The following is a 26,890-nucleotide window of genomic DNA, read 5'->3' as shown; positions in this document are numbered from 1 at the left end:
TGAGGAGATTTAGTGCCAACATTCTCTGCCGCCAAATCCTCACTTTCATCTCCACCCTCTCATGAGCCAAATAATTTGGAAGCTTTCATTGATGGTTTCCTCTCTGCCCCAAGACAACTTGAAATTTATGCCAGCGATGGCTCAACCTTCTCACTTAGGGACCAGGAAAACCTCTCAGGCTGCTCTCCAGCCTACTCTGGGGGGAAAAGCTTGTGCCGGGCAACAGTTCAAGGCTTCTGGGCGGGGAGGACTTCACTGGCTCCCCTGGAGCCCAGGACTTGAGGTGGGGCAGTGCCCCCCAGGCCGACCTCAGAGCCTGCAGAGGCTCCTGAGCTTGGACCCAAGGTCATGTGGCGCCAGTCCCCGGCAGGGTTGGGCATTGATACTTGTACCATGGGTTTGACTATTTTTAGGTGTGGAAAGGTACAAAGGCTCTGGGCTGGAAAACCCAAGAGGCAGGGGAATTTTCTGCCCCATGCAAATTGCTCTTTCTTCTCAGCCTCTGCTGACACCTGTTTCCTCCCAGGCAGCCTGATCCTGGGTGCAGATGGCAGCCTTGTGCCTGGAGGTGGCCCCTCCTCCCACTAAAGATTGGAGGAAGCAGAGAAAGGGTGGGAGACTGGTTTAAGCTCCGCCTGGACTCAAGGGGATCCAGTCCTAGGAGCTCCCCAAAACTTCCCCAACCCACTTGAACAGCAACGGTAAACAGGAGACAGGTGGGATTCCCTGAAAGGCAGGTTCCTCCTCATGTCTGAAATGGGCAGGACAATTCCTGCCTCCCAGGACCAAGAAGGCACATAAAAGTAGCTACTACTTTACTACTTCAACCACAGCAACTGGGGAGTCCCTGTAGTTCTCAAGACTGGGGTGAGGCTGAGCGTGGTGGCTCGTGCCTGTAATCCTAACACTTTGGGAGTCCAAGGTGGGAGGATCACCTGAACTCAGGAGTTTGAGACCTTGTTTTTAGTAGAGACTAAAAAAAAAAAAAAAAAAAGAAAAGAAAATATTAGCCAGGCATAGTGTGTGCATCTGTAGTTCTAGCTACTTGGGAAGCTGAGATGGGAGGATCACTTGAGCCTGAAAGTTTGAGGCTGCAGTGAGTCATGACTGCACCACTGCACTCTAGCCTAGGTGACAGAGGGAGACCTTGTCTCAAAAGAAAAAAGAAAAAAAAGACAGAAAGTGGGGGAAGGTCCCAACCAACAGCCAGCAGGGCTCCCCAAGGCCCCACCTGTCTTTTGCTTCCTTGGCTGCATTTAAGCACATCCCATCCTCCTACCAAGCAGGGCTACCCTAGGAGAGCACTAAGAGCCTCAAACCTGTCCTACCCCTACCCACCTCCCATCACCACATTCGCCTCCCTTAACAGCATTCCCAGAGAAAACACTGTCTATACCCTACCCACCATGGGGCCATGGAAGGACCTCAGCCTTGGGGGATGGGGCACCAGGTCTCAACGGATCCTGCTCCACCTCCCCATGGGAGAGTCCTAAGGGAGGACAGCTCCTGGAGACGGCAAGGCAGGAGTCCTTTTTCAGATGCAAGGCTCTGCGGAAGCCTCGCTCCAATGGCTGGCTAAAGACAGTGGAACCTGGATTGCACCTGCAGTGAGGGAGCATAAAGGAGGGGGGCCAGCAAGGAGCAAGGACACCCTCCCCTACCTGTGCCAAGGGCCCTGCCATGGAACTCTGGGGCTTTCTGCCCTTGGCACTGTGAGCTGAGCCCCAATGATTTAAGGTCTTGGCTAAATGACCCTGGGATCCTCACTTTCCTTATCTACAACAGAACTGAGAAATTCTGGGCTAGTTTTAATGATTAAAAAGGAGCATCCAGCCCCAGTGCCTGGCTATTCCACAGGCTGTAGTACAGTGTCCTACTTAAGAGCCAGGATTAAGACCCTCCATCTCTCCATGCTCCTGCAGCCCCGTCTGTGCCAAAGGCTTCTTCTGTGGTCAGTGCAATGAATGCCTCGTGGCATTAACACTGAAGACCTAAAAGAAGGAGCAATCAGGCCCTAGGGTGGGAGTTTTCAGGGACCCCAGGAAGGAGGGCCCCGGTGTCCAGGAGTCTACCCACTCCCGGGGTCTTCTCAGTTCCAGAGGCCATAAACCTCTACCTGCTATAAGAAACACCCCAGGTCAAAATAAGGAAGGCTTCAAATGCAGATGCCTATGAAATGGGCACAAGGAACCTATGACGAATTTGATGGCTCTGAGGCCCCACCCCTTACCCTGCACCAGCAAATCCTTATCACTGTTGGCTCAGCCTCCAAAGTGTCATAAACCTACTGCTTCTCACTCTACTGCTAACACCCAGCTCTAAGCCACCTGTTTTCCTGGATGACTGCAACTGGTGTCCCTTCTCTCACAGCAGCCAGGAGGACCTTTCACTGAAACATCGGGCTGTGTCATTACCCCATTTGATATCCCTGAAAGGTTTCTCCTCTTGCTCAGGTCATTGGAACATCTTCACAACAACCTGCAAGGCTGAAGGAAACTGGCCCGCCTCCCTGCGTTCGTTCCATTTGGCTGCGCTGGCCTCCCTCTGCACTGCCCTCACCCTCTGCCAGGAATGCTCTGCCCCAATCTCCGCAGGGCGGCTCTCTCTCACTCCCCACGGATCTCTGGGAAGCTCATCACTACCCACCTCTGAGGGCTTCTTTTCGTTCTGTCGGGGCCAGCCCGACTTGGTGCTGCTGGGCAGTTTGGAGCATCTTGATGCGGATGTAGATGTCGTGTGACCTTGAGAGAGAGAGAGAGAGAGACACACACACAGAGAGAGCAGTCCATTAGGGGTCCTGGAGGGCCAGGAGTACCACCCACTCATACCCAAGAATAGGAAGCCTCTAAGCAAAGCAAAGCTAGAGTGTTCAGGAGGGAGACACCTCTGTGAGCACCTAGCCGACTGTCCCTGTTCTGGGCCTCAGTCTCTCCACTGATGAATGGGGACATGAAGGCTCCTCTACTCTCCAACCAGGAGGGCTGGGGAAATCAAAGGCCATTACTGGGGCTCAGTATCAGTTTAATGTGTGACCCCAGATAAGTCCCTGGCCCTCTATGTGCCTCTGCTCAAGGAGAGCTGGAATAAGTCTTTCATGCCCACTCTCCACCCTGCTCCAGCTTAGGTACTGTCCCAATACTCCACGATCATGGCCAGTGGGTATTCACAGGCAGAGCAGGGCAATGGGAAGAGAGATGCTCTGAAGCAGATCCAGGCCTCCAGCCTGAACCCCTACCCAGCCACTTACTAGCTTGTCACCTGAGGCAAATGACTCAATCTCTCTGAGCCTTGGTTTTTTCTTCTGTAAAACGGGGGCAAGAGAATAACTGTCTTCAAAGGGCTGTTGTGAGGAATAAGTGGTATCATGCCTATAAAGTCTTAGCACAGTCCCAGCCACACAGTGATTCCTTAATAAACATTAACTATAATGATGAGGGTCTAAGGCCCTTGCTGGATCACAGGACTGTGGTCTTCACCCCTATGAATCAAAGGAGCAGCAAGATACAGGGAGACACTAAGGCTTTGGCTGAATCGGAATAGCAGCCACCGGTGGACGCTGTGGAGGGGGCCGCTGGGGAGCCTTGCAGGTATCTGGCCCTCTCAAAGGGTTCCTCTGCCTGCAATAAAGTTAGAAATGGAGGATGTGGTTTTTGATTCTACGGAGCCAGGCCACAGGCAGCATGTTGTAGCCACAAAAGGCCAGATGCTGTGATCTCCTGCTGAAGGGTGGAAGGGCTGGCCAGGTTGGATACCAGAGCCGAACTGGGCAAACAGAGCCCAAAGGACAACAAATGAGACCTGGAGGAAGGGATGGGGCTGAGACCTGCTTGGCCATGCTGGTGTATCTACCCTTAGGCTTTTGCGGGGCTGGAACTGTGGGAGCTAGGACGGGCCTTGGCGATCCCCCCCTCACTTGCTCGTAAGTGTGAACAAACAGGTCTCGAGTTGCACAGCTCCAAGCCCAGCTTCCTTGGCAGAGCAGCCTCTTCCTTAGCCTGGGCCTCCAGCTAGGCAATCATTGCTAGGTGAGATCTTCCTGGCAGCATAACCCTCCTGCCCCCAGCAGATGGAACTCCTTACCCCAACAGGCACAGGCAGGCCTGTGAAGAGCTGCCTTATGACCTAGTACCAGAGCCCTTGCTTCACATAAACCTACCTTCTCTTCTCCAAATTTCAGGGGAGGCTCCCTAAACTTCTGGTGCTCGATAATGCACTCCATGCACCCCTCCCAACAACTACCACATCCAAATGACATGCCAATCCATACACAAGTCTATCTCTGGGAGTCTACTAACAAGATTCTATTAAGGTTGGGCATCTTCATTGATTTGCTCAGCAAACATTTACTGAGCACCTACTACACGCCAGACCATAGCTGGGGATATAGCAGTAAGCAAGACGAGACCTCTCAGCAAGGAGCTTACCACTGGTTAGGAAATGGTACTTATCCGGGAGTTATTATAAAGGTGACTGGTTTTGTATCTATTGTATACGGACTTTCTATAAGAGCCTTGACTTAATATATGCAGAAGCCCAGAGGGGAGCTGATCTCTTCCAACCCGAGCAAAACAAATGGGGCTGAGACCTAGAGGGGAAGTGGGAGGACAGCTGGGAAAACAAGGCCCTGGAGACCATGGAAGGTTCAGGGACTTTTTCAGAAGTGGAGGAGCAGGAGTGGAAAAACCTGACTTGATTTATGCTTTCATCAACATGCCTCTTGGTGAAATTAAGACCACAGGGCAGCCTCCTCCCACCTGGGCCTGTGGGCCTGATCACTATTCAAATGCTTTCCCTGTAGGAGCCCAAATTGTAAGGCCTTACTGTCAGTGGTGTCAGAGTTGTCACTGCTGATGGAGTATTTTCGCCTCTTCTCTTCCATCTGCAACAAAAGGCAAGCCTGTTATAATCATGGATGGCTTGGGAAATCCTCACTCTCTCAGTCACCCCATAACCTACCTCCCCACACTTACTCCACTGCAGAAAGATCAGGATCAAACCCAGCCTTCTCTGCCAGCTCCACCCTCTCCCACCCACCCAGAGGCCCTGGGATTCTTAAAGGGTGCGTCTCCCACCTCCTGAGCCCAGAGCCCTTGGTTGAGCAGGGGTCTGACCAAAGCTGACACAGAGGGAGAGGACGTGGGGGCATCTGCAAGCCCAAACTGAATAATGACCATGACCTGCCCAGTCCCAGCTGCCACTCAAAGACACTCAGGCCCACCACTGCAAAGGCCTCCTGAGCCACATGTCCTCTAGGGAGGTAGGAGGGTAGAGGACAGGAAACAAGACTGATTCTTCCAGGAGGACTATGCTGTCAGAAGTTATGGACAAGCCAGCACAGACAACACTGAGGGCCCTGGCCGAGGGTGACTGGTCCTGGGCTGGGTTACCCTGTCTCCTACTCCCCACCGAACTTCCCAGATAAAAGTACAAAATAAACTCCCCCTCAACTGTAACATCTAACGTCACAGTATTAAGGACAACTCTCACATAGGGGCCTCATACTGAGCTCACTCAGAGGCTTCCTTTATCCACACCATCTCCTGTTCCTAACCAGGTGAGCTGTGAGCTCCATTTACAGGTGAGGCCAGCGCTTTGTCCTGCTAGTAAGTGGCTGAGATGGGACTGATTCCATGAGGTCTGATCCCCACGCACATGCTGAGCTGCCTTTGTGCCCTCCATCAGCTCCTGGCTGCTGGAAATGTTTTCCCATCTCTGTTTCCTCTAATCCTCAGGAGTCCTGGGTGGCAGAGCCTGCTCTCATCCCCTTGGAGGGGAGCACAGCAGGTGCTGGGTTAACCTGTTCTGGGTCTTACAGCTTGCCTGTGACTGAGTCCTAATGTGGGAACACATTGGGGGCTCAGGGTTCAGAGCCTGCTCCTCTATGTTCCCTGACTGACTGCCCACGGCAAAGGACAGGGAGGGAGTCCGTGTCAGTACAGAGAAAGCTTCACTGCCCAGCCCATCTGCACTAACTCCCGCTGCCCCCAACCCAGTCCATTTCCTGCTGAGCCCTGGGATGCCACCACCTTACTGCAGCCCTTTGAGACCAGGGAGCATCTGCTCTCTAAGGTGGGTGTGAACACCCAGATCTCTCAGCTGACCAGGATGGCCCTCCTGCCTTGGACTTGATCTCAGCCGGGAGCTTCTCTCTGCCCCAGTGCCCACTGGCAGCAAGATCAGCACGGCAGGAAGGCTCACTGAGGCTGCCTGCCACCCAGCTTCAAAGGTGCCGGTAAAGTGCTCTCCAGAGGCTGAGGTTCCGAGGGACATAGGTGGTGCAAGCAGCACAGAGGCAGGAACAAGGATGGCTAAGACTGCTAAGCACTCATGGCTGTTGTGGGGTTGGGGGGTTCCCTGGTCCACAGAGACCTCAGCGAGTCCTTAGAACAGCCCTTTGTTACCGGCATGTATCACGGCTACTTCCCTTTCAGAGAGGAATCTTAAGCTCAGAGGTGAAGTGACTTGCCCAAGTTGCTGGTGACTGTATTTGATTCAGGAGACCATGCTCTTGATCTTCTGACTTCTCTGCCTCTGTGCAGCAGAGTACAAACAGCCCAGCCACCTACAGCTGCCACCCTCCCTGCCTTCCAGAGACTGTGTGTCAAGAGTGTGACACACCTGTAATCCCAGCGCTTCGGGAGGCCAGGGCTGGAGCATTTCTTGAGCCCAGGTGATCAAGACCAGCCTGGGCAATGCAGTGGGACGCATCTCTACAAAAAATTAAAAAATTAGCCAGTTGTGGTGGCACGTGCCTGAGGTCATAGCTATGTAGGAGGCTGAGGGGAGAGGATAGCTTGAGTCAGGGAGGTCAAGGCTGCAGTGAGCCATGATCTGATTGTGTCACTGTGCTCCAGCCCTGGCGACAGAGTGAGACCCTATCTCAAAAAAAAAAAAGAAAGCCAAAAAAAAAAAAAAAAAAAAAAACGCCAGGCGTGGTGGTTCACGCCTGTAATCCCAACACTTTGGGAGGCTGAGGCAGGAGTTCGAGACCAGTCTGACCAACATGGTGAAACCCTGTCTCTACTAAAAATACAAAAATTAGCCAGGTGTGGTGGTGCATGCCTGTAATTCCAGCTACTCAGGAGGCTGAGGCAGGACAATTGCTTAAACCCCAGAGGCGGAGGTTGCAGTGAGCCAAGATCAAAACACTACACTCCAGCCTGACAGACAGAACAAGACTGTCCTAAAAAAAAAAAAAGAAAGAAAAGAAAAAAGAGTGTGACAAAGGCTGAGTGACGGAACCCTGACTCCTGATTCTAGCCTACGTCTTCCTTAGCTCAGCCCAGCCCAGTGCAACCCAGCTTTGTCCTGACATGGGTGGGTGGAGTAGGGGGAGAGGTGCTAAAAAGTGCACCCACCCATTTTCTCCTGTAATCCTGTATGTGAATTCCATTTCTCTCTTCATTTCCTGCAAAGAAGGCACTTTGGAGCCAGCACCTCCCACAGCATTAAAAGCAGGAGCTGTGGATTCAAGGGTGATGGGTTCAAATCTTAGCTCCTCTCCTCATAGAGCAGGGATCTTGGGAAAGACATACCTCTCAGAGGACATAAACTGGAACTGGCTTTTTACATAAATGTCCTGAATTTAAAATGTTGGCAACTGAGTCAGAATTTTTACAACACTTTGAAAGGGCCAAACTAAACACATCTGTGGGCCAGAATCAGCTGGTGAGAATAAATAAGAATGGTGTAAAGCCCTCAGCACAGCGGCTGGAGATCCATATGGTTGCCAGTTAGTAATACCATGCAAACTTGGACCAGTCGGAGAGTCCCAGAGGAGGGGCTCCTAAAAAAGAGGCAGGAAGGAAGGCGCCCTAGAAAGGACTCTCGACTGCCCAGGGACCAACAGGTGACTGTCAGCATGCGGACCTACACCCCACACCGAGTCCATTCCCCATCCAACCTTGTCCTCCACGAACCACCCAGAGTGCCTGGGGACTGTTCTGCGTAGGGGCTGTCCCATGGGGGGCCCTTACTAAGGGAGCAGGTAACTAGGCTTGAGAGGGAAGCCACTGTTTTGTGAGTGCAGCTTCTTTCCTTTAAACTAAGTCTTCCAAAGGCCTCCTTGCTCCAGTGAGCCCCCCGCCGTCACTGTGGTTAATGAGGCCTGGGGCCGCACCATGTCAGCTTTTTGTCCCATGGATCACTCTCTTTACAAACTCAGCAAGAGGGACAGGAAAGACTCCTTTCCCAAAGCTGAAATCCAAGACTGCAAACGTATGTGGGGGGTGGAGGTGCTTAGCTGTAACCTTGGCTTCTGGTTTTTCTTCTCCTCAGGGTTCCCCAATCTCCCCCAAAGCAAGGTCTGCTCTGGAAAAAAGATTTCAGTGTGACAAGGCACTTGCTTTCGAGGACAGAAAGTGCTCCTGAAATCCTACCTATAAAGGACACTCTAGGAAAGAAAGGGTCTCCTTTTCCTTCCATTTGCACCAGCCCACTGGCATCTCTCATGCAACCCCAGGATAGGGACACAGGTAGGAAGCTCTCCTTCAAAGTGTGGGTGTTGTAGAGTCCCCTCAATGAAGCAGAAGCCTCTCTGTGTATCCTCGGCCCCAACAAGTCCACTAGGCTCTGCCTCCAGAACACACCCACTTTCTTCCTATTGTCATCACCCTGGTCCAAGCCAATCTCATCTCTTGCCTGAACCCCTTGTTCATCTCCCAGCTTCCACTGTCACTCCAGCCATGTCCAGGCTCCACCCAACTGCCAGGGTGATGTTTAAAAAGCATAAATCAGTCCAGGCGTGGTGGCCCATGCCTGTAATTCCAGCACTTAGGGAGGCCAAAGCAGGTAGATGACTTGAGCCTAGAAGTGCAAGATTACCTGGGCAACATGGCAAATCCCCGATTCTACAAAAAATACAAAAATTAGTCAGGAATGGTGGCGTGTGCCTGTGGTCCCGGCTACTGAAGAGGCTGAAGAGGGAGCCCAGGAGGTTAAGGCTGCAGTGAGCCGTGATTACTCTATTACACTCCAGCCCGGATGACAGAGTGAGACCCTGTCTCCAAAAAAAACCCCAAAAAGGGCCAGTACAGTGGCTCATGCTTATAATCCCAGCACTTTGGGAGACCCAAGTGGGCAGTCACTTGAGAGGTCAGGAGTTCGAGACCAGCCTGGCCAATGTGGTAAAACCCCATCTCTACTAAAAATACAAAAATTAGCCAGGCATAGTGGCGGGCACCTGTAATCCCAGCTACTCTGGAGGCTGAGGCAAGAGAACTGCTTGAACCCGGGAGACAGAGGTTGCAGTGAACCGAGATCCTGAGCAACAGAATGGGACTCGTCTCCAAAAAAAAAAAAAAAAGTTGTAAATCAGAAGCTGGGCATGGTGATGTGCACCTATGTCCCAGTTATTTGGAAGGTGAAGGCAGGAGGATCACTTGGGCCCAGGAGTTGAAGGCCAGACTGGGCAACACAGTAAGACCCCATCTCTAAAAAAAAAAAAATCAAAACAAAATTTTTCTTTTTTTTTTTTTTTGAGATGGAGTCTCACTCTTGTTTCCCAGGCTGGAGTGCAATGGTGCAATCTTGGCTTACTGTAACCTCCGCCTTCCAGGTTCAAGGGGTTCTCCTGACTCAGCCTCCCGATTAGCTGGGATTACAGGTGCCTGCCACCACACCCTGCTAATTTTTGTATTTTTAGTAGAGACAGGGGTTTCACTATGTTGATCAGGCTAGTCTCGAACTCCTGATCTCAGGTGATCCACCCACTTCAGCCTCCCAAAGTGCTAGGATTACAGGCGTGAGCCACCAAGCCCAGCCCAAAATAAAAATTTTAAAAGGCATAAATCAGATCACATCATGCCCCTACTGAAAATCTTCAAAGGCTTCATAGATCAAAGGACAAATCTTAAGCTCCTAACCACAAGACCCTATGGAATCTGGCCCCTGCCACCTGGACAAGTTCATATTGACCACTATCCCCCTTCCTCACCACCTTCTAGCCATGCTGGGCTCCTTTTGTTCCCTTGAACAAGCCAAAGACTCCATGCTTCAAGACCTGTGCACAGGCTGTACTCCACTCTGACTATAATATTACTCTATGCCATCTATGCATGTCTGACTCTTCAATCTTCAGATTTAAGCTTAAATGTGGCCTATGTCAGTCTATGCTCTTTGCCCTATCTGAAGAAATTCACCACCCAGTGTCCACAGAATACCCATCCCAGCTGTGCTTAGTGAGCTACTTGTTGCATGTCCTTTTCCTTGGAATGTGTTCCACAAAGAGTAAGGAGCATTCCATCTAGACTCCGGCCAGGACCCCAGTGACCCCTCCCGTGACACCCAGCACAAACTAGGGAATGCTGAGTGTGCTCTTGCTCCCTGCCCGAGAAGTGTTGGGACCACACAGTCCAGCTGGCCTGCCTGTGGCTTGCTGGAACAAACACCCCGGCCCAAGATTTTGCCCTTGTTTTCACAGCCTGCCTTCCCCGTCTTAACCTCACACATTTTCCAGGAGGCTTTATTTGGTTGGGCTCCTGGCTAATGATCAATGTCAACTCAGTAATAGGGCAGCAATTTGGTGGCAGATGTTTTCTTGGCAGCACTAGTGATTGGTCTTAGTAGGTGCCTCAGGTCTGGACTTAACACACCAATGCCCAATGCCAGCCCCCTTTAAAGACCTCTCTGCAAATAAACTCAAATAAACACCCTGGGCCTCCATTAACGCCCTTCCAGCTGACCCTGGGAACAGTGGGTCTTTCAGGCCTGCTACTGCAGCCACTCCCTGGGCAGTTAAAACACCCCAACCTGGCCTCCGGCCTCTCCTCCCCAGGGGCCACCAGGCCTGGCCTGCCCGCCACCACACAGCAGGATTTCGTCCTCCTCCTTAAAAAGAGGGGAAAAAAGGGCTTTCAAGCAGGCAATTTACCATTCCAGACACAATCTTTCAAAGAGAAACAAAAACTCTCCCTGTCTGAGGCAGACCGCGAAGGCGTGTGTGTAATAAGATGCTAATACAATTTAATGATATTTCGGCTGGAAAACCTGTCCTCAGAGCCTCCTTGTGTTGGGAAGGCCAGACATTCAGAAAACAAGAGCTGCACACTCTTAAACTGCTTTAAACAGGGGTCACAGCCCCACTCTTTCCTATCTCTCATTAACTTTAATGCCTTCTCAGGGATAGTAATTGCAGTTACAAAAATGATTTTGTACACAGAGTAGAGGGCTGCTGCCTAGGATCCTCCAATGGGCTTCCCAGACCTGCTTCTTTAAGCCTAGAGGAGCCCGAACCCTGCTCCAACACCCACCACCGCCTGTCTGCAACTTCAAGTGTCCCAGAGGGGACCCAGCTCCCCTTGAAGACACTGCCCACACCCACCCTCCAGACCAGTTCTGGGGAAATACCAAGGGGGTGCTGGGAGAATGAAAAGGCTCTGTCTACTTTGTTCTTCAGAACCTTCTCACCCTACTTTCGTCCCAGAGAAGGCAGAGCTCAGTCCACTGGCTCCCACATCGGCTGCCCATTGGCACCTGCAGCATCCTTCTGATCCCTTCTGCAGAGAAGGGAGCTGGCTCTCTGGCCTAGCTTAAAGGTGAGAGATCAAAGGTCAAAGCTGCATTGAGGCACTCTCCAGGTAGAGTAAGGATGACTAGTACTAATCAAGTGCTTATCACATGCCTGGCTTTGGGCTTGGTCTTTTTTTATGCTATCACTTATTCTGTACATGAGATAGGTACTGTTATTAATCCTATCTGCGGAAAATGCTCCTTATAACATATGAACTGAGGTAGTTGGTAACTGCACAGCCAGGATTCAAACCTAGGCTGCTGTCTGACTCCAGAAGGTATATACCATCCCCAGTGGACTAAAGTGTACAGGCCTGCAAGTTCCAGGGTGTGGGTGTGGGTATTCCAGATTCCTATGGGCTGAGAAGAGCTCTGAGCTGGGACCTACAATTGTAAGCATTTGAGCCACATGGTAAAGGTCCTATCTGGAGGACAGGGTGAGCCAAAGGTATCCTGCTCCCCAATTCTGAGCTGGCCTCCCCATCAGAGAACCTCAGAGGAGAACTGAGAGGCCCCAAAGAGCCTGCTGCAAGCGCTATGAAGAATGTGGACTAGAAGTCTCTTACCTGTGTCATGAGCATAAGACAACTGCCTTCCTGTTAAAAGGAACACAGGGTTACAGCCAGAATACCCTGTCCCCCAACCCTAATGATGTGGGAGTCAGGGTCCAAGGCCTAACTTCAAGAGTCTGTGGTGCCTCTAGGGCCTGGGGACCGGCAGTCCCACCTCACCAGTCAATGAAAGCTAAGTGGAGATTTCTTGGACCACTTTTACTGGCTCTTTAGCCAGGCAATTTAGGGAAAGGAAAAGCATTTTGGATGGGAAAACATTCTGGAAACATTTGCTGCATCCTGAGCCCAAACAACTCTATCCTTAAACACTTCATCTCCAAAAGTGCTGGGGAGACCCTTGGCCAAACAGTTCCAAAACCAACGTTCTCTGCAAGTCCTGCTGCCTGGGGCGAGGACTTCCCTCTGTGAGGCATTTGCTGCAGAACCAAATGCTCTTCTCCTCAAAACAACAGCCAACAGCACTTGGGACAACCTAGAGGGCTCCAGATCAAACAAACATCCCTTTTTTCCCCTACCATGCAAACTTTCTCAATAAATTATTCGCCCACTTCGGATCAAAGCCTGTTTTTGCAGCCTGTGACCTAAAAAGCAAATAGCATCTCTTAAACATGAAAGCCCTCCTCCCTGCCTGGGTCAGCTTTATTACTCATTCCTTCCCCCTTACAGTTATTCTGTTGTTATTTTCCTCCTCTGCTTGCTAGATGGCTCTGCGAGTCCCAACCCGTCCAGGGAAGATGGGACAGGACGGATGGTGTGTTCATCTGGGGCCCTGGGGTGAGAGAGAAAGTCAGGGTAGGGGAGAAGCCCTGGGAACCCAGGAAATAAAGCCAGGCCCGGTTGGCAGCTCCCTGCCCAGCCCTTTTGCCAAATGTCCTACTGGGAATTTTACCAGTGAAGGCAGGGAGTTAATGCCACTCCGAGAGAAGGGGCCAGGCGGCCCTATACCTCCCAGGCGCAGGACTCAGTTTGCAGGACATAAATGCTAAGGGGGCGTCCTGACAGCCTGTCTGGGATCAGAGCTCAGGGGTCCTCCTTCCAACAAAGGCAAGGCACGTCCCACCCAGCCCCTTCCTAGCCGCTTTGGAACCGCTCTGAATGGAAATGTGACACCTCTCGATGACCCCCTACAAACTCTGACCCAGGATAAAACTTTGTGCCTCGAAATCCTGCAGAAGATGAGCCGGGGGTGCTAGAAGCAGTGGCGAGGTTTGGAAATCTGCAGAGACCAGAATCACCGAACGCAGTGTGCCTTTGACATAGGGTAAAGACACCTGGTGACCCTTCACTTGCCCCAGCCTCCAGCAAGAGGCCAGCGGCCAAGCTGGTTAAAAAGTGCCCAGGCCAGCGGCTGTGGCCGAGGGGACTGGGAGGGGAGTTGCGCGCGTCTCCAGCCCGCCCCTGGAGGCAGTCCGCGGGACCGCAGGCTGGAGGCGCGCCGGCGTGATTCCGACAGCGGGAGCCGGGAGGAGGAGCCGGAGGAGGCTGCGGGGGGCTCCGGCCCAGGCGAAGGAAGGGCAAGAGGCTGTGCGGACCAGGGGCGGCGCCGGGAGGTGGGTGGGCTTGACGCTCCGGTCGGGGGAAGGGTTTAAGAGACGCCGGGAAGAGCAGCCGAGCCTCGGGGCGGGAGGAGGGGGGTGGGTAGCGTGTGCAGTAGGGGACAGGGCTGGGCCTCTGGAAGCTACAGTGAAGCCTTCCTGGCTGTCTCGCAGGCATTCCCATCCTCCGGCAGAACAGCTGAGAATCGCCAAGTTGACCCCTCTCATCCATTGGCCGAGAAGAGAGGGTGTCTCAGGACCCAGGGATGGGCGGGAAGAAACCATGGGGAGCCACAACTCTGCACCCAGGCAGGGAGGAGGCGGGCGGGCCCCGCTCCGCAGGCGCAGGCGAGTGGGTGGGAAGAAGGGAGGGAGAGGGAGGAAGGAGGTGAGGCCGGGAAGATGCCACTGCCGGGGGCGGGGCGGGGCCGGGGATCCGGCACAGGGACTGCAGCAGTGCTTGGTGGGGGCGGAGGCTGCAATGTCACTCATTTGAGTCAGGTGTGTGCGTCCCAAATAGGGTCCGTCACAAGCCTGCATCTTCCTAGTAACACCCAGGGCGCAGGGGCAGAGGGCAGGGGACTGCGGATCCGTCCCTGAAGCGGGACGCGAACCGGCAGAGTTGGGAGAAGGTAAACAAGGGCCACGCCCCCTGCCGTCGCCCCGCGGGCGCGCACCCGCCACTCCGGCCGCCGCCGGTACATTTCCACTCTCCCAGCGCCTCTCCCCCGCCGGACTCCCGCGCGGCCCGGGAGGTGGGGGCTGTTCCCGACCCCAGTCCGCGCCCCTGGCGCCGAGGCTCCGCACCCTCCATACTCACCTGGAAAGGGTGGCCCCCGCCCCTCCAAAAAACTGTCTAATTTGTGCAGAGCCTCCAAGCCCAGGAGCCGAGCATGCTGCCCCCGCGTGCAGCGCCCGCGTGCACCGGGCCGGGAGAGGGGGCGACAGGGCGGAGGCGGTGGCCCCCGGAAGGTGTCTGGGACCGGACCGGCTGCACGTGAGCCCAGCGCGAGGTCATGTGCACCGGCTCAGCCCGGTTCGGCGCCCAGACGTGCTGCGTATCAACAAAATGAAACTCGGGGAGACAGGAGAACAGATAGCTCCCGGTTCTCAGAGCCCCCGCCCTGGCCACTCAACCTCCCCACCGTACCCATCTCCCGCCGCAGCCCCTACGCCCGGCCGGAGCCCGCGGGGCAAGTTGCAGCCCAGGCGCGCCCCCGCCCGCCCGCGCCCCCTCCGGCCCGGGGGCGCTTTGCCGCAGTCATTAATAAAGAAGGTCGCCAAGCTCACCCTTCCAAAAGTTGTTGCTGCATGCGCCCCTCTCAGCCTCCCCGCACTGTACTCTTTAAAACACGACTGACCAACATGCGCAATCTCTCTCCCCTGTGCTGTGCATTCCCCCCCCTCCGCGCTGGCTTCCTAGAACAGGCAGCCAGCAGGAGAGAGAGGGAGCGAGCGAGCAAGAGAGCGAGGGAGCGAGGAGCGCTGGCAGATCTGTTGCAAAAACACCAAATAATGTCGTGGAGATGCGCAGGGCCCATCCGCCGGGGGCTGGATCTTACCTTGCTCCGCGGTACCCCCCTGAGGGGCGCTGCCCGCGGCTACGCGCCGCTGCAGGGACCGGCGCGGGAAGGATGCTCCCGAAGCCGGGAGCTCCTGGGGCCGGCGCGGGAGGGCGGGGGGCGCTCATCCATCCGGGGTCGCGGCGAGGGAGGCGGTGGGGCCCGTGGCGTCCCCGGCCCCACGCCCCCCGCCGGGGACAGTCAGCCCGCCAGACCTGAGCGGGTACCACTAGGAGTGGGCGCAAAGTAACTCCATAGACGCTACTCACCCCCCCAAAAAATAGCCTCCAACTGCGATGGCCGCAGTCGGCACCATTCACCAACCCCCTGTGTATGTTTCTGTTTCTTTTTAAACCAAGACTTCCTTGTGATCTCTTTAGAAAAAAAAAATGTGTTGGGGTGGGGGTGGGGTGGGGGCGGGCAGAGGAGCGAGGGAGGGGGAGTAGCCACTTTTTTCTTATTCACTCTGATCTCCGCTCCCGACACCCCCGTCGCCGCTCCCCCCCCCCCAGTTGTTTGGCTCGGGCGGGCAGTCCAGGTAGCGTTGCGGGCCCGGTGGGGGGGAGGGTGCCCTGCCTCGCCGCGCCCCCACCACGCCTGCCGGCACCCTGGGCCCGGACTCCCCATGGACTCTGGGGCGCCCCTAGCCCGCCCCGTCCCCAGGGCCGGGCCCGAGCGGCGGCTGCGCCCATGCAAGTCCCATCAGGTCTGCTCACACTTCACACACTCACACACATACCCCGCCCCTCCACTCTTTCACTCACACTTTCTGCTCACACCCCGCCCCCTACGCGCCCCAGACCCGGGCGGCGCCCCCCGCAACCTTAAAAAAAAAAAAAAGCAAGCTTATACTTAAAAAAATCTTTTGGCGCCATATTAATGACGTACTTAAAATTTGCCATTTCTCCCTGCGTCAAAAAGACGTTTCTTTGCAAATAACAGCCTGGAGGCGACACTCGCGGAGGGAACGAGGTTTGCACTGAGCACCCCGCCCCCCGGGGCTCCAGCGCTGGAAGACCCTCGCCCTAGGCCCTGCTTTTGAATCGCTGGTTTTAAAATGTGAATCGAATAAATCGCGTGGCGTTTCGCAGCGCCTGAAGTGAGCAGAAAGTGCTGGCAGGAGGGGAGGGGATGGGCGCACGAGAGTCTTGAGGAGGGGGCGCGGCCCTCCTCCCCGCACCCACTCCAAATGTAAAACTAACATTCCGGGCGGGGGAAACTTGAAATTGTAGGCGACCTCAAGAAAAGAGGGGCGGTCCGTAGAGAGGGTCCCCTTGGGGCTCGTCGCCCCCTCCCCCTTCCCGGGTGCCTCCTGGCGCCTAGCGCTGCCCCGCATTTCCGGGGGGTGGAGAAGCCAGTGAAGGGTGGGTAGGTGGCTGGCTGCACATCCTGGCCCCAGTAGGATTTTGCCCCGGGGCGACCCCTTCCCCCTTGCTCTTTCTTCCCATTACCCCGAAAGGGTTAAAAACCGAGGGGTAACTTCCAAAGGCTGGCACATGGCGAGGAAGCAGGGCGCCCCTCTCCCCACCCTTCGCCTCCTCGCCCCTCCTCCTCCGGCTCCACTTCCCGACTTGACCTTGTGGTGCACAAACAGTGCGCTCGGATCCTCGCAGTTTCTGGAAGAAGAGCCTGCGCTCGCCAGGCGGGCGGGCTGTCGGGCTGCTAGCCGGCGGTGGCGGGGCCTTGGGTCTGTTCCCGGAGCCGCGGGCCACACCCACCCAACCCGCTGCGCCCGCCGAGCTCACCTTCTCTCGAGGAAGGGGAAGGACTGGCCTCCTGGTTGGGGAGGGATGGGGGGTCAAGCTTCAACCTCTTCGGAATGCCTCTGGCTTGGGAGGGGGTGGTCTGCCCTCCGGAGCAGATTGTGGGGAGCCTGGCCCAACATCCCCAAAGCACAGTGGCCAACTTTTTATTCCCCCTCATGCTCGACTGCCCCTCAAAGGTGATCCAATAATTTTTCAGCTCACCTTTGGCATTGAAGGCACGTGGGTGAGTTGTGAATGGACACAGGAGTAGCCTTCCCTCTCCAAGACTGAAGGTTGTTTATTCTTCTTTCCCCTCCACCCCCTTCCATGGGAAGACAAATATTCAATTTACATAAGATGACATTTATGTGACAATTAAGAAGATTCCCCGATGGAGTGTTGTGAACACATTTGCTTATAGGAGAAATAAATCTAATAATAAACAAACTCATAATAACAGCACAAATCCTCCGACAGGGCGGATTGTCTACCCAACAAAGAGGGAGATGATGGATGCTGAAATAAGCAGTTTTTGCAACAAGAAAGAAATATGGGCTCAAAGGGAGTCACTGCAACATTTCTTCTTCCTTGGCCTTCATTCACAAAGTCTGAGGAGAATTGTCTGGCAAGAGGATGGTCTGGGAATTACCACCCAGTTAGACCTGGCTGTGGCTCTCAGTGGTCAATTGGTGGGATTTTTCCCTAGCCAAGCTCAGAGTCTGGAAACAGGTGTTGCAGACTTGGAGTGCGTAACAAAACAGTTAAATACTTAGGTTCTAATCCTGGCTTTGCAGTTCAGAAGCTGTGTGATGCGGGCAAGTGAATTCATCTCCTTTGGACTCTTTTTCCTCTTGGGTAGAATGGGGTGGTTGGAGGGTTCCTGAGGCCATGTGTGCACACGTGCATATATGTATGTATGTGCATATACATGTGGTATGTGTAAAGCAGCACCTGGCTTAGGGTGCACAGTGCCCATTAGCACTTTGCCAACTACCTAAGTGGGTTTCTTTAGGAAGGGTAAAATTGTTCTTCGAAGCTTGATGGTCAAGGTCCAGATGACTGTCGGCCACATATCTGGGGGTGGGAGTGAGGGCACCAGTTTACAGTGGCACAGTCTAAAGAGATGATCTCCAGAGATGGAGGAGGGAGGGGTGACCATTTAAAGTACACCTGCTCTGTACTGGTCACTTTGGGAGCCATTCCATCTCCTTCTCCCCTAACCCCCTTCTTACCTGTTCAGAAAGGTTTAGTAACTTAACCACAGCCACACAGCTAGTAAGTGCTGGCAGAGTTGGCTCCTAGATCTAGCTGACCTTAAGACCTAATGTGGTTTCTATTTTACCACACTGCCAGAAAGAAAAAGTATTACTAATATTGCTTTGATTAGGGATGGGGGTCTGATTGCTGTCTTGGCAAGAAAGAAGTTTATGAGCAGCACTTTGCCTCTGAGGTGGTTCACTGACTTGGGGTGAGACCCAGGTCTTCTAATGAGCGCTTGAAAATACCGCTTGCATAGGACTGGAAGTCCTGTGAAAATCCTTGGATTCCCACAGCTCTCTGCTGCTGTTTAAGGTTAACCTTGGAAGCTTTAACAGAATGATAACGATAAAGCTAATTGTAACTCCTTAATCTTTATTAAAAGTCTCACAAATCATTCATTAACTTTTTTTTTTCCTTTTTCCACAATCCCTACTTTGGATATAATCATTCATTAACTTTTTACAGGAAAGAAATGAGAAGAAACAGAGTTCTTGGAGATGTAATCATTCGTTTTTTTCCACAGGCCTCCCATATGGCAGGCACCATTCTTGGTGTTGGGGACGAAGCACACACAAACACAAATACAGAAAAAATAAGCAAATGAGGGGCGGGACAGGGAGAGCATCAGGAAGAATAGCTAGTGGATGCTGGGCTTAATGCCTAGGTGTTGGGATGATCTGTGCAACAAACCACCGCGGCACACGTTTACCTGTGTGACAAACCTGTACATCCTTCACATGTACCCTGGAGCCTAAACAAAAAAGGGTAAAAATGTTAGCTGCTAGAGTGAGCAGGTTAAGACTGGACATGATTTTATTCTAAATTCCAAAAAATAAATATGTATTATGTTTGAAAGTGATTAAGTGCTGTCGAGAAACTCTTAAGTAGGAAAGGGTGATACACAACGTGGGAGTGCAGTTTTAAATAAAATAGTCAGGGAAGGGCTCACCGAGAAGGCAGTATTTGAGAAAAGGAGGTAAAGGAGCGAACTGTGTATATGAGTATGTGTGTATGTACATGGGGGAAGGGAAGCCAGCTGTTCTTAACCTGGAGACGACAGACTCTCCTCTCCATGGGTCTGTGGATAGAATTCAGAGGATCTTGACCTTAGATGAGGAAAAAATTACACCTTTATTTTCACTAATTAAAATGTAGCATGTTCTTCAATTATGAATACAGATAACAAATCAGTGATATTTACAGCACCTGTGATATTATTGTTGGTAGAAATCAGATATTTTGATATTAGTAGAGTTGTTGCAAATATCTTAAAATATCATTACACTTCACAAGTAATTTATTGAAAAAATATCATTTTACTCATCACTACTTCAAAATCATGCTGCTAGCTCTTGTAATTTTTTTTTTTTTTGAGACAAAGTCTCACTCTGTTATCAGGCTGGAGTACACTGGCTTGATCTCGGTTCACTGCAAACTCTGACTCCCTGGTTCAAGAAATTCTTCTGCCTCAGCCTCCCGAGCAGCTGGGATTACAGGCACGCGCAGGCACGTGCCACCATGCCCAGATAATTTTTGTATTTTTAGTAGAGATAGGGTTTCACCATGTTGGCCAGGATGGTCTCGATCTCCTGACCTCATGACCCACCCGCCTCCTTATCTCTTGTAATTTAATGAATTAATAAAGAAGCACATATAGTATATATTTTAAAATATTTTGAGAGTTGTATTTCAATACAATTGGTTTTCTTTATAATTTATGGAACTTATTTTATGGCTTTAAAGATACTGTACTCAGGAGTCCACAGGTGTCACAGACTGCGAAAACAGTCCGTGGCACATGCACAAAAAAGGTTAAGAACCAACTAGAGGCCAGCAAGTCCAATGCCTCCAAGGCAGGAATGTGTTTAATATGTAAATGAAAGAGATTATATAGGGCCTTGTAGGTCATTGTTAGGAATTTGGCTTTTGCTGGAGTGATAAGGAGGGTTTTGAGCAGATGACCGACATGATCTGACCCTGGGTTTTACGGGTCACTCGGGTGTTACGTGGGGAACAGATTAAAGAGGCAAAGCAGAAGCAGGAAGCCCAGTTAGGAGACCACCTGAATAAAGGAGGTGAGAGATGACTGGACCAGAGCGGTAGCAATGGAAGTAGTGAAAAGCGGTCATCTGTGTTTTGAAGGTAGCTCTGACAGGATTTGCTGGTGGAGAACAAGAAAAAGAAAGAAATCAAGGACAACGATAAGCATTTTACTTGAACTAATGGAGAGATACAGTTGAGATGGGAGAAGCTGGAAGGAGTAGGTTTTAGGGGATTAGGAGCTCAGGGTTGGGCATATGAAGCTTAAGATGCCTATTGGACATCCAAGTGCAGCCACTGGCAGGCAGCAAGGCATGACAGCCTCAGCTCAGAGGCGAGGTCTGGGCTAAAGATAATATTTGAGAATGGTCAGCGAACAGATGGGTGGCATTTAAATTTGAGATGATCAACTAAGTGAATATAGGAAGAGAAGGGGCTTGGCCGGGCTCGGTGGCTCACACCTGAAATGCCAGCACTTTGGGAGACTGAGGCAGGCAGATCATGAGGTCAGGAGATCGAGACCATCCTGGCCAACATGGTGAAACCCAGTCTCTACTACAAATACAAAAATTAATTGGGCATGGTGGTGTGTGCTTGTAATCCCAGCTACTCGGGAGGCTGACAGAGGAGAACCACTTGAACTCCGGAGGTGGTGGTTGCAATGAGCTGAAATTGCACCACTGCACTCCAGCCGGGGGGATAGAGCAAGACTCTGTCTCAAAAAAAAAAAAAAAAAAGCAAAGAGAAGGAGCTCAAGGACAGTACCCTTGGGCACTGCAAGGTGAAGAGGTCTGGAAGATGAAGAGAAACCAGCACAAGTGTTAATGTTGTTAAAAAAAAAATTAATCGGCTGGGCGCGGTGGCTCACGCCTATAATCCCAGCACTTTGGGAGACCGAGGAGGGTGGATCACGAGGTCAAGGGATCGAGACCATCCTGATCAACAAGGTAAAACCCTGTTTCTACTAAAAATACAAAAATTAGCTGGGCATGGTGTTGCGTACCTGTAGTCCCAGCTACTTGGGAGGCTGAGGCAGGAGAATTGCTTGAACCCAGGAGGCGGAGGTTGCGGTGAGCCGAGATCGTGCCATTGCACTCCAGTCTGGGTAACAACAGCGAAACTCTGTCTCAAAAAAAAAAAAAATCAATCAATCAATCAATAAAAAAAATTATTCAAAGAGATAGAAGGAATATCCTAGAAGCCAAAAGAAGTGAGAGAGAGCTTCAGGAGGGAGGAAAGCCCTAAGTCCAAAGCTGTGGAGGGGTCAGACAAGCCGGAGGTTGAGAATTAATCATTGGGTTCATCAACGTTGAGGTTACTGGTGACCTTGACGTTATTGGTGACCTTGACAAGAGCCATGTCAATGGAGTAATGTCAGCAAAAGCTTGATTGAAATAGTTCAGGAGAGAGTGGGAAGGTTTCTAGTTGTCACAACTTGTTCTCAGATGCTAATTGAGAATGAGATGTACTCTGTATATGTTTATCTGTGAATGTGTATAGAGGTGGATAACTATACATCTGTAGAAATTTAATTAAAACAACTTTTCTTGAGGATCTTCTAGGTACTAGGCATAGTAATGGATACTACAAATACTGAGGGAAATAAAACACATCAATTGCCTTCCTAGAGTTCACAGTCTAGCAAACTTTGTTGGCACGTGAAATACACGCAAAGCAATATACATGACTAAATACACGCAGTAAGTCCGGACATCAGTTTTTCTAGTGTAATAGACAATATGTTTAAAACTGTGGATTCCAGAGTCAGGCAGTCCTTTGAGTCCTGTCTCCACCATTCTCTAGCTCTGTTACTTTGCACAAGTCAATTAACCTCTCTGTGCCTCGTTATCTTCTGTCAACTCGGGATGCAATCATTTCCAAACTTTAGTATGTATGGAGTGCATGGGATGCATGTTAAAAATGCAGATTTTTTTTTTTTTTTTTTTGAGACAGAATCTCACTCTGTGGCCCAGGCCGGGGTGCTGTGGTGTGATCTTGGCTCATTGCAACCTCTGCCTCCCAGGTTCAAGTGATTCTCCTGCCTCAGCCTCCCGAGCAGCTGGGATTACAGGTGCGCACCAGATGCCTGATTAATTTTTGTATTTTTAGTAGAGATGGATTTTACCATGTTGGTCAGGCTGGTCTTGAACTCCTGATCTTGTAATCTGCCTACCTTCGTCTCCCAAAGTGCTGGGATTACAGGTGTGAGCCACCATGCCCAGACTAAAAATCCTGTTAAATAACTTGCAGTATATGCCCAAATGCTGAAGTACAGCATACCCTAAAAACCCTAAATTGAGAGAATAGTGTAAGATTGGTTCAACATTCATTCACTGAATATTTATTGCCTGCTATGTTTTGACCTGGGTTGGTTCACCCCCTGCTTAGGCAACCTGGTAGTCCCCTGCTCCTGGGAGGTCACCATATTGATTCTGAACTTATTTCAGACACCCAATCCACATAATGAACTACAGCACAGAGTTCCTGGGCTCAAGTGGTCCTCCTGCCTCAGCCTCCAGAATAGCTTGGACTACAGGCACGTGCCACCACGCCTGGCACTTGCTGTTTTGAAGGTGGTATACAAGGGTTGCAAAGAGACAGAAAATATCTGACTCAACAATTTGTCTGAGTCATCAAAGTAGGCAGAAGCCTCAGATGTAGTTAGCCATACTCCCCAGCAGCCCACCTCTGTGCCAGGTGTGCCAAGTCCTCATTTGAGTTCTAGACCTGTATTCACACACTCACTGCTTAGGGTAATGCTCGTCCAACTACACTATGCACACAAATCACCTGGGATCTTGTTCAGATGCAAATTCTGATTCATTAAGTCTGCAAGAGCTAAGAGTCTGCATTTTATTTTATTTATTTTTTATGTTTTTATTTTTTGAGGCAGAGTCTTGCTCTGCCACCCTGGCTGGAATGCAATGGTGTGATCTTGGCTCACTGCAACCTCTGCCTCCTGAGTTCAAGCAATTCTCCTGTCTCAGCCTCCCGAGTAGCTGGGATTACAGGAGCACGCTGCCACACTTGGCTAATTTTTTGTATTTGAGTAGAGATGGGGTTTCACTGTGTTGCCCAGGCTAGTCTCAAACTCCTGAGCTCAGGCAATCTGCCCTCCTCGGTCTCCCAAAGTGCTAGGATTTACAGGCATGAACCACTGCGCTTGGCCCCCTCTTTTTTTTTTTGAGACAGGGTCTCACTCTGCCACCCAGGCTGGAGTGCAATGGTACCATCACAGTTCACTGCAATCTCGACCTACCTCCTAGGCTCAAGAGATCCTCCTGTCTTAGCCTCCAAAGTAGCTAGGTCAGCAGGCATATGCCACCATGCCTGGCTAATTTTTGAAAGTTTTAGGGGATCTCACTGTGTTGCCTAGGCTGATCTTGAAATCCTGACCTGAAGTGATCCTCCCATCTGTGCCTCCCAAAGTGCTGGGTTTACAGGTGTAAGCCATTGCACCCAGCCAAGAATCTGTATCATTATTATTATTCAAGTGATTCTCCTGCCTCAGCTTCCTGACTAACTGGGATTACAGGCAACTGCTACCATGCCCGGCTATTTTTTTTGTATTTTTAGTAGAGACAGGGTTTTGCCATGTTGGCCAGGGTTGTCTTGAACTCCTGACCTCAGGTGATCCACCTGCTTCGGCCTCTCTAAGTGCTGGGATTACAGACATGAGCCACCGCGCTCCGCCAAGTCTGCATATTTAACAAGCTTCAAGATGATGCTTATGTTACTGGTCCACAGATAACACTTGAAGTAGTGTAGGTTTGGAGATTAGAAAAATTGGGTTACAACACCTGCCCTGTAACCTTAGGGTTCCTGGAGAATGCCTGGGAATCCTGAAGGGGTAAAATGGAGTCTGGGAAGGCTTGCCGATGGCACGGATCCAAGTAAGGTTTGCTCACACTTCCTTCTGTTTCTTGTGTTTCTGTTACCCTGCCACATGTATCCAGTGGCACAAAGTGGCCTCCTCTAACGGAGGATGAGCATTCCTTCTGTTGGTCATTCAGTAAGTATTTCCTAAATGCCTACTATGTGCCAAGCTCTGTGCAAAACATAGTATTTGGCATTCAGGAGAGGACAAAACTAGCGGCTTCTGCCTCCTGGGCTCCAGGCAGAAACTATAGCCTGGGTTTGGAACAGAAGGAAAGGCTACCCAGGTCAGTGTCCATGGCTGGACACTGCCCTGGAAAGATCTAGACTTGGCTCTTACTGGGGTGTCCTACAAATGCATGCCTGGGAGAGGCAGCCCTCTGGAGCCTTAGCCAGCCATTTTGGAGACAGTACTGCCCAGTCCCAGGAGATGTCTGGATAATGTGCCAGCCAGGCCACCTGTCCCTCTTAGACTCTCAGATCCAGCCCAGTGGCCACAGATGGCAAAAGGAAATGAAGATCCCTGGGGCCTCCAAACACTTCCCCAGAAACTGGCAGCAGCCAATAACTCCAGCCAAGTCAAGGGCCAGCCCAACGAGAGTCAAAGTGTGAGAAGCCGCATTCCGAGCTGAGGGGCCTGGCCCAATCCAAGGGCCACCAAGAACCAAAGGTGCTGGCTCCAGGTTGAGCAGTGTAAGCAAAACCCTTTATTTCACCTTTCCCAGGGTTTCTGACCAATCAAAGCAAATCTCCCCACACCTGATAGTCTTACAAAGACCTTTTCCTTGTATTTACTGATTTATTTTTATTATTTATTTATTTTTTAGACACAGGGTCTCACTCTGTCATCTAAGATGGAATGTAGGGGCACAATCGATCATAGCTCACTGTGGTCTCAAACTTATCTTGGATTCAAGTGATCCTCTGACCTCAGCCACCTCAGTAGCTGGGACTGCAGGCGTGTCCAGGTGTGAGCCACCATGTCCAACTAATCTTTTATTTTTTACAGAGACGGGGTCTCACTATGTTGTTCAGTCTGGTCCTGACCTCCTGGTCTCAAGTGATCTTCCTACCTCAGCCTCCCAAGGTACTGAGATTACAGGTGTGAGCCACCATACCTGGCCCCATGTATTTACTGATTCACAGTCACCCTGGAGGTACCATGGCTTATATTAGAAATAGCATACATTGGCTGGGCATGGCGGCTCACGCCTGTAATCTCAGCACTTTGGGAGGCTCTGGTGGGTGGATCACAAGGTCAGGAGTTTGAGACCAGCCTGGCCAATATGGTGAGCCCCGTCTCTACTAAAAATACAAAAATTAGCCAGGTGTGGTGGTGTGTGCCTGTAGTTCCAGCCACTTGGGAGGCTGAGATAGAAGAATTGCTCGAACCTGGGAGGCGGAGGTTGCAGTGAGCCAAGATTGCACCACGGTACTCCAGCCTGGGTGACAGAGTGAGACTCTGTTTCAAAAAATAAAAATATAAATAAATAAGAAATAGCACATATTGGGGCAGAGCATGGTGGCTCATGCCTGTAATTCCAATGGGTTGGGAGGCTGACGCAGGAGGATTGCATGAGCCCAGGAATTCGAGGCTGCAGTGAGCTACAATTGCTCTACTGCACTCCAGCCTGGGTGACAGAGTAATACCCCGTCTCTAATAAAAAAATAAAAGAAAGGAAAGTAGCATACATTCACAAACACTTACATGATCAAGGCTCTATGCTGAGGCAGTGAGTTTTAGGTACAGATCTCCCTTCATTGGATTTAGGCCCATTTAGGAAGACAGATCCTTAAGCATATGCAGGATGGTCAAGATACAGCAAGCCATCTGAGGACCCTGGAGGTTCAAATGGGCAAGACAGTTTCTTGAGAAAGGCCTGGAGGTGGACCTGCATAGTAACAGTGATTCATATGAGATGGGGTTGGGGGTGGGAGACAGGTGGAGGTGGGAGGATGTTGGGGAAATCAAAGATACCAGATGTATAATGTTCGCCTGGTGTATAGCATGCAGTGGGGCACGGAGCATGATGCTAACCCTTGGGGGCTCCCTGTGTTCCAGAATCTATATTTGTGAGCTGCTTGAAGTGAAGGTGAGACTATGTGGTTGCCCCACACTGGAAGGAGGAGATGAGAGTGTGCAGGGCCGGGTGCAGTGGATCACCTGAGGTCAAGAGTTTGAGACCAGCCTAGCCAACATGGTGAAACCTCATCTCTACTAAAAATACAAGAGTTAGCCAGCACTTTGGTGCATGCTGCTGGGTGCCTGTAATCTCAGCTACTCAAGAAGCTGAGGCAGGAGAATCACTTGAACCTAGGAGGTGGAGGATGCAGGTAGCCATTCCACTCCAGCCTTAGCAACAGAGCAAAAACTCCATCTCAAGAAAACAAACAAAAACAAGAGAGAGCGTACAGCTCTAAGTCCAGGAATCTCCTCAGTGAAAACCTGGAAACAGCCTGAATGTCCATTCACTAAAGGACTAACTAAATAATACACAGTGCAAATAGAACAAAGCAGCTAGCAGGGCGTGGTGGCTCACGTGTGTAATGCCAGCATTTAGGAGGCCGAGGCAATGGATCACTTGAGCCCAGGAGTTTGAGACCAGCCTGGGCAACGTAGTGAAACCCCGGCTCTATAAAAAAACACAAAAATTAGGCTGGGTGCAGTGGCTCACGCCTGTAATCCCAGCACTTTGGGGGGTCGAGGTGGCTGGATAACCTGAGGTCAGGGGTTAGTGACCAGCCTGCCCAACATGGTAAAACTCCATCTCTTCTAAAAATACAAAATTAGC

General features: G+C 51.3%; 2 protein-coding genes across 19 annotated transcripts in view; one reads left to right on the top strand and one right to left on the bottom strand.

Moving 5' to 3' along the window:
- Positions 1-17,108, bottom strand: part of JADE2 (jade family PHD finger 2) — a 59,076-nt gene extending 41,968 nt beyond the window's left edge. For 2 of the 18 annotated variants that reach the window (XM_035284811.3, XM_078359458.1), the window contains exons 1-5: positions 15,178-15,518; positions 12,745-12,849; positions 12,075-12,104; positions 4,822-4,879; positions 2,647-2,741 (exon numbers count right to left, since the gene is read on the bottom strand). In XM_035284811.3, the coding sequence (XP_035140702.1) occupies positions 2,647-2,741; positions 4,822-4,879; positions 12,075-12,089 (168 nt within the window). In that variant the 5' untranslated portion in view covers positions 12,090-12,104; positions 12,745-12,849; positions 15,178-15,518. Of the gene's footprint in view, positions 1-2,646; positions 2,742-4,821; positions 4,880-6,618; positions 6,925-12,074; positions 12,105-12,744; positions 12,850-14,435; positions 14,816-14,905; positions 15,071-15,177; positions 15,519-16,753; positions 16,869-16,922 lie in introns of those variants that run through there. The other 16 variants (XM_008984947.4, XM_078359478.1, XM_035284838.3 and 13 more) reach the window with 13 other exon arrangements.
- On the top strand, positions 12,689-14,975 carry LOC103789122 (uncharacterized). Its single transcript, XM_035278948.3, has 5 exons — positions 12,689-12,712; positions 13,376-13,630; positions 13,790-13,963; positions 14,136-14,247; positions 14,485-14,975. The coding sequence occupies exons 1-5, from the start codon at positions 12,689-12,691 to the stop codon at positions 14,973-14,975; spliced, it is 1,056 nt and encodes a 351-aa protein (XP_035134839.2).
- Positions 17,109-26,890: the final 9,782 nt, after the last annotated feature.

Source organism: Callithrix jacchus, chromosome 2 (genome assembly GCF_049354715.1).
Source record: "Callithrix jacchus isolate 240 chromosome 2, calJac240_pri, whole genome shotgun sequence".
Lineage (NCBI taxonomy): Eukaryota > Metazoa > Chordata > Mammalia > Primates > Cebidae > Callithrix > Callithrix jacchus.
Note: the sequence above shows the minus strand (reverse complement) of the source record. Positions and strands in the feature narration are given on the sequence as shown.

Excerpts from the sequence above, each read along its gene's own strand:
- LOC103789122 (XM_035278948.3), top strand. The coding sequence starts at position 12,689 with ATGAAAGCCCTCCTCCCTGCCTGG. Across the intron at positions 12,713-13,375 it reads AAGCCCTCCTCCCTGCCTGG|CCTCCAGCAAGAGGCCAGCG; the intron begins GTCAGCTTTATT and ends CACTTGCCCCAG. Across the intron at positions 14,248-14,484 it reads ACCGGCAGAGTTGGGAGAAG|AGCCTCCAAGCCCAGGAGCC; the intron begins GTAAACAAGGGC and ends TAATTTGTGCAG.